The 9,990-nt window shown below is 17.9% G+C and overlaps 2 protein-coding genes across 2 annotated transcripts in view; one reads left to right on the top strand and one right to left on the bottom strand.

The window, feature by feature from the left end:
* Nucleotides 1-7,819, top strand: part of PGSY75_0513200 (hypothetical protein) — a gene marked incomplete at both ends in the record, with an annotated part of 8,252 nt that extends 433 nt beyond the window's left edge. The window contains 4 exons of the mRNA XM_018784412.1: nt 1-515; nt 671-7,452; nt 7,589-7,667; nt 7,778-7,819. The exon at nt 1-515 is cut by the window's left edge and continues 433 nt beyond it. Of these exons, the coding sequence (XP_018643067.1) occupies nt 1-515; nt 671-7,452; nt 7,589-7,667; nt 7,778-7,819 (7,418 nt within the window). The remainder of the gene's footprint in view (nt 516-670; nt 7,453-7,588; nt 7,668-7,777) is intronic.
* A 701-nt stretch (nt 7,820-8,520) lies between these two features.
* Nucleotides 8,521-9,258, bottom strand: PGSY75_0513300 (purine nucleoside phosphorylase; the record flags this gene model as incomplete). The annotated part of the gene is made up of 1 exon (XM_018784413.1): nt 8,521-9,258. One exon carries the CDS (start codon nt 9,256-9,258, stop codon nt 8,521-8,523), a length of 738 nt encoding a protein of 245 aa, XP_018643068.1.
* Nucleotides 9,259-9,990: the final 732 nt, after the last annotated feature.

Below are 9,990 nucleotides of genomic sequence, written 5' to 3' on the forward strand. Positions count from 1 at the left end.
AAGAAAAAAAAAACTACACAAAATATATATTAAAAAAAAAGAAAAAAAAAATAAAATTAAATTTATTACTTAATAAAGATAATGAGAATAATAAATTATTATCAAATAATAAAAGAAGCCATGTTGAAGATATGATAATAAATGAGAATGATGATGAATATAAAAAGGAATTATATTTTTTAAATAATTATTGTTTAAATTTTAATAAAAAAAAAATTATAAAATCGAAAAAAAACAAAATAAATTTTTGTGAATTTTCCATTACATTTTCTTATAATTTTAAAACATTATATACTTTATTTTATACAACCAAAAAAAAAAATATAGAAGTGACAAAAGGAAATGAGAAAAATGATAAGATGAGGAAGGAGATTCAAACTAATTATTTTTCTAAAGATATATATCTTGATAATATAAGTAAAATAAAATTACATAAGATATACAAAAATTTTGTTTTTATAAAAAAAATATTTTATCATGATAATTTGGCTAACGTACTTATTCAGCGGGACGCGGTAAGAAAATAAAAATTATATAAATAAAAATATATATATGTATATATATATATATATGTTTATATGTTTATATATTTATGTGTGTGTTTATTTTTATATTTTAAAAATATTTACATATTTGTGTGTTAATTTTAATTTTAATATTTTTCCTTTAGATTAATGTTGGTCAGAGAAAAGTTGAAGAGTTAAATTTAAAACTAGTGACTTTAAGAATTGAGAAGAATAAATTTGATATGGTTGAATTATTAAATAATATTCCTAACGACATTGTAGATATATTAAAATATAAAAATATTGTTATATGTATATGTTATGATTATATATATATAATAAATATGATAAGTTATAAAAAGGTTGTTTATTTTTTTAATAAGACTTGTTATATAAATGAAATATTTGATTCAATAAAAGATAATTGTTTATTTTATGATTATACATATTTTAATATAAATTTCAGAATTATAAAAGTTCATATGAAAAATAATAATATATTTTTATTGAATAAAAAATATATTATACATGGCCATGTATCTAAAGATCTTAATGATTTCATAAATCTAATGAGATGGAATAGAATATATAAATTTATGTCTACTATAAAAACGTCAACTTTTTTTTATATTTCAAAATATTTTTATTTTGTATATTCATATGACGGAATAGGTGGTGTGTCGGATATATGTGTCATAAGAAGAAAAGAGGAGATAAAAACAAAAAATAAAAATAATAAAATTAAAAAAAATGATATAAATCAGAAAAAAATAAATAGTCATATTTTTAGAAAAAGAAAAAATATCAATACGTTTTCATCAGCACCTAACAAAAGAGCTAAAAATGAGGATATAGAAAATAAACTTTTTCAACATGATAAAATTATTCAACATGATAAAATTATTCAACACGATTGTTATTCGTATGATGATGATGATAATAAGAAGAAGAACACTTTTGTTGATTTTATAGAAGAAGCACAAAAGGTAAAACCCACAAATAATGATAATATATTAATACAAAGAAAAAGGAGTACAAGAAATGATATTATTCAAATAAAAAAAAAAAAAAAAAAAAAAAAAAATATAAATAAAAAGTTAAAGTATTATAAAAGAAATAATAATTTCCTTTTTGATTTATTAAATTATTTAAATAAAAATATAAATGTCAATGAATATACAAAAGAGTTGAATAATAAAAAATATGATTTATTATTTCAAAAATATAAAAAAAAAATTAAAATATTAGAAAATCATTTTTCAAAAATAAATGCTCATGGAAATATAGAATATTCCTCTCCTTTATTTTTGTTGAAAAAAAAAAAAAAAATAAAAATAAAAATAAAAATAAATGACAATATAAAAGATGTGAATGGCAAAACGACAAACAATGACATGTCAAATGATATAACAAATATTATAACAGATGATATGTCAAATAATAATTTTAATATTCATAAAGATACTCCTTTAAATGAAGAAGAAATATTAATACAAAAGAGTCAAGTGAAGGATAAAGACAATGAAAATATAAAATCAAGAAATTCGAAACATAAAATACAAAATAATAATAATAATGATAATAATTTATTTTTTTCAAAGGTTGATAAAATATCGTGTAAAGGAATATTAATAGATATATATAAATTATATGATCATTTCTCATCTATATATAAAAGTGTATATATATCTCTTATAGGAAGGAAGAAAAAAAGTGCCATTCATAAAATATTTTTTGAATTACCTCTTGATATTAAATTAGATATAGAATTTTTACAATGTTATATTAAAAATATTCACTGCTCGGAACTGTTACAGAAAGAAAGAATACAAGTATGTGACAAGGAATATAGAAGAAATGATAAAAAATTTAAAGACACACACGTTCAATATATTTTATTAAATCTAACAGAAGAAGAAAAGTGTAATAATAATAAAAAAGAAATAAATGACATATATAAAATGAAGAAATTAAAAAATTATCATAAGGATAAATTAATTTGTGATAAAAAAAATGATTATATAAAAGAAAAAAATGATAGATATATCTTATTATGTATAGATAATATAAACTTTTTAAAAACGACAAGAGCCAATGAATATTTTATTTTGTATGAAAATAATAAATTAAAAAGAAATCTTTTTTTAAGACAATTCTCTGAAAGGATAAGTTTGTTATATAAATATGACAATAATGATAATGATAATAATAATAATAATAATAATAATGACAATTATGAGGTTGGAAGAAACCATTCTGATATATTTATAAATAATTTGAATGATGTTATGTATTCAGATGATGAACACATTGAAGATAAAGAAAGTACACAGAACGATCCACATTGTTACAATAATTTATCATTATTAAAAGGAGAGAAAGATGAAGATATTATAGATGATATAAAAGAAATAGATAATAATATAAATCTTATAGATAAGAATAAAAATGATTTTAATGATATTAATAGAGATAACTATTTCTGTTCAGACAAAATTATGTATATTATAAAAAATAATTCAAATTATAAAAGTATGAATATCAAAAATAAAAATAATAATGAAGAAATATATATATCAAATACATTAATGAGTATTGAGAAATATTTATTTTTTTTTAAAAACACAAATCTAAATTATTTTAATAATAAACATGTTCTATTTTATTTGAAGAAGATATATTTTCCATATATAATATTATATGAACATAACGATATTATATGTAATCCAAAAAAAGATAATTATATTAATGAAAAAAAAAATATAAACACAAGACATCATATAAATATACATTATGAAGATATAAATAATGATATCTATAAATACAATAATAAGGAAGATCAAAATTTTGTGAATAAATCATCTTTTTATTTGTCATATAAAAGAATAAGAAAAGAAAATAAATATCTTTATTATGAAATGAAGGGTAGTGAATATTATTTACAAAAAAAATATTTAAATTTTTTTTTAATAGAAAAAAAAGAAAATATAAAAACAAATATTAATTTAATAGACACAACTATAGATATATTAAATTATAAAAATATTTTGTTAATACAAATATGTAAATATGAAATAAATATATTATATTATAAAAATACATATATATTGATAAAAAATATTCCTTTTGATAATGCTATTAAAAGTTGTAAATTAATAGAAAATTATTTAATTATCTTATATGAAAATTATAATTCTTCTATATATGTATTAAATAAAAATATTATAAAACAATGTCTACATATTATTAAAAATATAATTTTTTTATATAATATATGTACTCTTCATTGTTTAATATATGAAAATAAACAAGAGGAAATAAATATATTTAGCTTTATCAAATTTTTAAAAGAACAAAATATTTTACATACAAATAAAAATTCATTACACAAACGTATTAGTAACAATAATATTAATGATACATATAATATATTATGTGATGATAAAGAAAAAAAGAATGAGGAATTTTTTTTTGATCATTTTAATATATATAATATATTTCAAATAAAAAATATATATATGCTATACGATTTTATAAAAAGCAAACATATTAATATAGATAATATATTTCAATTATATATTCCTAATATAAAAAATATTGAATGTTTGTCAACATTATATTATAAGAAAGGACATATATATTTATCATACTTGTCTAATACAAATAAAACATTTAATATTTTTGATATCAGAAGGAAAAAAATAATTTTTAAAAGTAACAATGTAATGGGGGTTCCTAAATATATATATAATACAATAAATAAAAAATCAAACTTAAAAAAAAAGAATAAAGGAAAAATAATAAAATATGACGACAATAGCATTGATAATAATAATAATAATAATAATAATGTGGAGGAAGGGAGTAAGAAAAAAATTAATCAAAATGACAAATCATTTATAAATTATTTGGATTCAGAAAAAATTATTAATATTTTATTTTTTAAATTAAATAAGGATTATTTTTTAATCATATTTTTGACAGGTAGACCAATATTAATATATAAATCTTTTTTTTCAGTAACCAAAAAAAAAAAAAATAATAATTTATTCTCAAGTCTGAAATTTAAAATATTTGTTCATAAATTTATTCAACCGTTGATGAGTAATAGTTTATATCTTTCAAAAAATCGAAACGTTAATATTAATAATAAAATGTTTGATGATAATAATTACAAGGGTTCATATATACTTTTGGATGAATCTAATTTTAAATCGTCTACAAATAAAATGAAAAATAAAAAAATAAAAAATAAAAACAAAACAAATAAAAACAAAACAAATGATTATTATAATAATTGTAATGTTTTTTATAATTGTCTTATTGTATATCCATATATAGATATAAACCAAATGACAAGAAATATTAGTGATGATAAAAATATATCAAAAGAAATATTTCAAAAAGATATAATGAATAGTTATTATATTAATTATCCTATATTATTATTATCTAATTATAAGGGCAAATTATATATACATCCTTTGAATAAAGAAAAACTACAACGATGTTATGATAATAATAAAGAAGAGGAAGAAACAAATGAAAACAAGAATAATTACAATATATATCATGCATATAATAATATATTATATAATATCAAAGATATTTATGGTCATATAAAAGGTTTACATAAAATAGATAAGAATGAATTTATAAGTTTCTCAAATAATAAATTTCAAATATTTAGTATAAATGATAGTAAATATAATTATGTTATGTCTAAATCCACACAAGTTACTATCAGATCAGATTTTTTTCATACATCCAATAAGAAACATGAACAAACATATGAAATAAATGATAATCATCATAATAAAAATAATAATAGCTATTTGTGTTATCAAGATGATAATGAGACATACGTTGGATATATTAATTCATATTGTAATCCATATTATATCAACATACAAAATGATATAATATTTTTTTTAAAAGGTTCCAACTTAATAAATCTGTCACTTAATGATAACTTTTCAACCAAAAAAATGTTATCCTACCCATATATTCATAAAATATGTATATCGAAGGATGATTATGTTTTGAAGAAAGCACACAAATGTGGAGGAGACTATAACATGCCAAAAAAAATAAAATGCATTAATGAAATAAATGACAACAATAATAATAATAGTAATAATAATAGTAATAATAATAATAATAATAGTAATAATAATAATAATAATAATAATAATAATAATAATAATAATTGTGATGATGATAAATATGTAAATAAAAAAAATTGTTTTAATTCAACATATAATCTTTCATATGATATCACATATGGAAAGGTTCTAGCAGTTGTTGTTAGAATAAAATATGATGAATATTATTGTTTGAAGAAATTATTAAAAAAAAGAATTAATTTACAGAAAGATGAAATAAAAAATAATACTTTATATGAAAATGAAGAAATACAATGTATACCTAATATATATTTAGATGATTGTATTAATAATCAATATACACATCAAATGAAAAGATTTTTACCTGTACATACAGAACATACAACAAACAATTTGAAAGATGATAATATATTAAGAAAAAATAATAAATTAATTCAATGTGTTAAAACATATACAAAATATTATAAATTATTATTATATCATGAAAATAGTAAACATATATATGGTTATTATATTTTTGAACATAGTGAAGAAATTCAATGTGTCTCTTTTGGATACCTTAATAATAAAGAATATATTTATATAAGCACTGGATTAAATATTAACGAACGAATAGAGACACAAGGAAATATATATATACTCGATTTTAGTAGTATATTCTTTAAATTTAATAAAAATTATTTAGACACATATTTTAATTCTTCCCATAATATTGATGAAATTTCAAAATCAATTGATACGATTCAAAAAAATAACAAAAATAATGAAGCAGTCAGCCATATAGGAATTATAAAATCAGAAACAAATAATAATAATAATAATAATAATCATCTCAATAATGATGGCAACCATATAACTGATCCTAATCAAAAGGAAGATATATTAAATACTGATAATTCAAATAATCAAACCAAAACTTTTAAAAAAGGAAAGCTACTAGTTTACATGAAAAAAACATATAACAATTGTGTGTCTCAAATCTTACCCTTTTATGTTCACACAGATAATTATAATAATAATAATACATACGGAGGAAGAAATTATAAAACTATTATAAAAAATGAAGGAAAGGAATATTTTCTAAATATTGAAGATAAATATAATAATTATTGGAATGATATGAAAGATTATCATAATAAATCTTATAGTAATATTCTTCATTGTATTAATTCGAAACTTTATATACATGAAGTTAATGATAACGATTTCACTAAAGGTGCTTTTCTTGATAATAATTTTTATATTAGTGATATTAAAATAATGAAAAATTTTATTATAATTGCTGATTTATTTAAAGGCATTTTTATTAATATGTATAATTATGAAGAACAATATGATAGTCGAAGTATTATTTCCATATCCAAAAATTTTTATAGTAACAATCTAAATATATTATGTTGTCATTATATTATATTCAATTCTTTTATATCAATCATTGCTATGGATGTTTATAACAACTTTATTGTCTTCTCATATAAAAATTATCAAGATATTGATAATCTTTATATATTCAATTATTTTAATTTTAATAGAAGAATTGTTAAATTTATTAACGCCATAAATAAACAAGATAACTCAAACATTGCTCTCTCCTTATCAAACGATGGTAGTATACATTTATTTCATCCATTAAATCATAAACGTTTTCTTTTCTTTAAAGAAATATATAATATTACAAAGAAATATATCTTTCCAAATCTAGCTCTAAATGTTAATACTCATTTAAAACCAGACTTATTCATCCAATCCATTGTATTAAATTTGTATAAAAAAACGGATAGCTATTTGGTCAAAAATATTTTATTTGATGACTTGTTAAGGTAAAAAAAAAAAAAAAAAAAAAAAAAAAAAAAAAATAGCTAGCTCATATGTAACTAAACAAATATATATTTCAATATATATATATATATATATATATGTATATATTATTTATTTGTTTGTTTTATTTTTATGCAGACAACTTCCGTTTTACTCTAGCGAAGTGCTATACGAGTTATTTTATGAAAAGTCCAACTTGCTTCAGCATATAACCATAGTAATTCCATAAAAAAAAAAATATATATATATATAATATATATTATATTTATTATATATACATTTATATTTATTTATTTATTTATTTATTTATTTATTTTTTCTCTTCAGGGGGAGTTTTTAAATGAGCTCCATGCATTGAGCCTAAATTAAATCATTTGTTATAACTCTAAAATTATTCTAAGATTGGCAGTGTTGTCAATATTTTTATTCTTGAATTAATATTTTATATATATATTTTTTTTTTTAAATTATTGATTGTTCCATTTTATCATTTTTATTCATTACTTATTAATAAACCTTTAACATATCATAATATATATATATGTATGTATGTATTTATTTATTGTTATATATTATTATTTTTATTTTAAAATTAAAATTCTTTAAAAGTATATTTTAATATTTTATTAGCTTCATAAATGTTATCTTTTAAGACTGTCCTTAAAAAATATATTACGTTAAGAATTAACACAATTTTTTTTTTCTTTAAGAACACATGGAAAATGTACTAAATAAAAGGCATTTATTCTTTTTCATGAATACATAAACATATATCTATCTATATAAATATATATATATATATCTTTTTCTCATTTAAGAGGAAAAATAGCAAAAGAAAAAAAAAAAAATATATTAAAAATTATTAATATATATACATATATATATGTTTGATGGTACACGTACACACCTTGAAAATATATTTTTTTTTTTTTTTTTTTTTTTTTCTGTCATAAAAAAATAAACAATTATATATATATAAAAGGATAGTTTTTATAATATGTATATAAAATAATTAAATATAAATAATTATATATATATATATATATAATATATATATAATATATTAAAATTTATGTATATTTGGTTGCTAATTTTGCACATGCTCCTAAAGCAATTTTAATCATATTTTCTAATTGGTGAGGAACTAAATTATTGTCGAAATCACCTTCATCCCATTTGAATGGACATCCATCAACAATAAGAATACCACCTGTTTTAACATTTCTTAAGGTTCCTATAACCATAAGAGTAGCTAGCTCCATTTCTACAACAGCAGCATTAGCTTTAGAATAATCTTCTAATCTTGAAGGAAGAATTTTATTTGGATAATACATATCTGATGATACACTAATACCATTAAAAACTGGAACGTTTAATTCTTTTGCACATTTATTTAAAGTATCATAAACATCAAAATCACCAACTGCTGGGAAATCTCCATGAATTAATAAATGAGAAACTCTATCTTCCCTCACAGCTGCATTACATACACATATATCACCTCTTTTTATTAAATCTGGTTGAAGAGATCCACAAGAACCTGCACGAATAATTACTTTAGCTCCATTTTGACATAGTTCTTCAAAACATACAGCACAACCTGCTGAACCTACACCATGACTAACACATAAAAATTTCTGACCCTTATAATGACATTCTACACTTTTGTATTCTCTATTGTATGCTAAATCAACATATGAATCACATACTACTTTAACCTTGTCAACTCTTCCTGGATCTCCTACAACTAAAACAACTGGTGTTATTTGTTCCTTGGTTAATTTTAAATGACGTATAAGATTATCCATTTTAAAGAATTCTTAATTATATATATGTATATGGAAAAAAAATTACTAACACTGTATAAAATATATATTATATATATATATATATATATATATATATATTTTTAAGTATTTTTAAAATAATAGTTTTTATGATAAAAAATATAAATTAAAATTAAAAAATAATTATAATATTTTTTATACAATAATATTTATAAACATATTTTATGAAACGTGAGAATACAAAAAGAAATTATTATTATTTTGTTTTTTTAATAATAAAAATATATTTAATTCCAAAAATAAAAATAAAAAATAAATAAAAAAAAAAAAAAAATATAATTATATTAATACATACATACATATATATATATATAGAAATATAGAATATAAAATATTGTTGATACATAATATATATATATATATTATATGTATAAAAAAATTTAATCGTTATTTTGTAGGGATTTTATATATATGTCATAACATATACTACCGTGATAAAAAAAAAAAATATAAAAAAATAAAGAAAAAAGAAAGAAAGTTATAATTTTATTTAAAAATAGCTAAAAATCACATATTTATGCAACATTTATAAAAGATTATTTTCTTTTATTTTTTTTTTTTTTTTGAGCATAATAGCATATTATAAAAGAAATATAGGAAAGGATTTCTTTTTTTTTTTTTTTTTTTTTTTTTTTTTTTTTTTTTTAACTTTTTTTTAATTTTTTTTATAAATTTAAAAATAAAAATTTTATA

The sequence above is a fragment of the Plasmodium gaboni genome, chromosome 5 (genome assembly GCF_001602025.1).
Source record: "Plasmodium gaboni strain SY75 chromosome 5, whole genome shotgun sequence".
NCBI lineage: Eukaryota > Apicomplexa > Aconoidasida > Haemosporida > Plasmodiidae > Plasmodium > Plasmodium gaboni.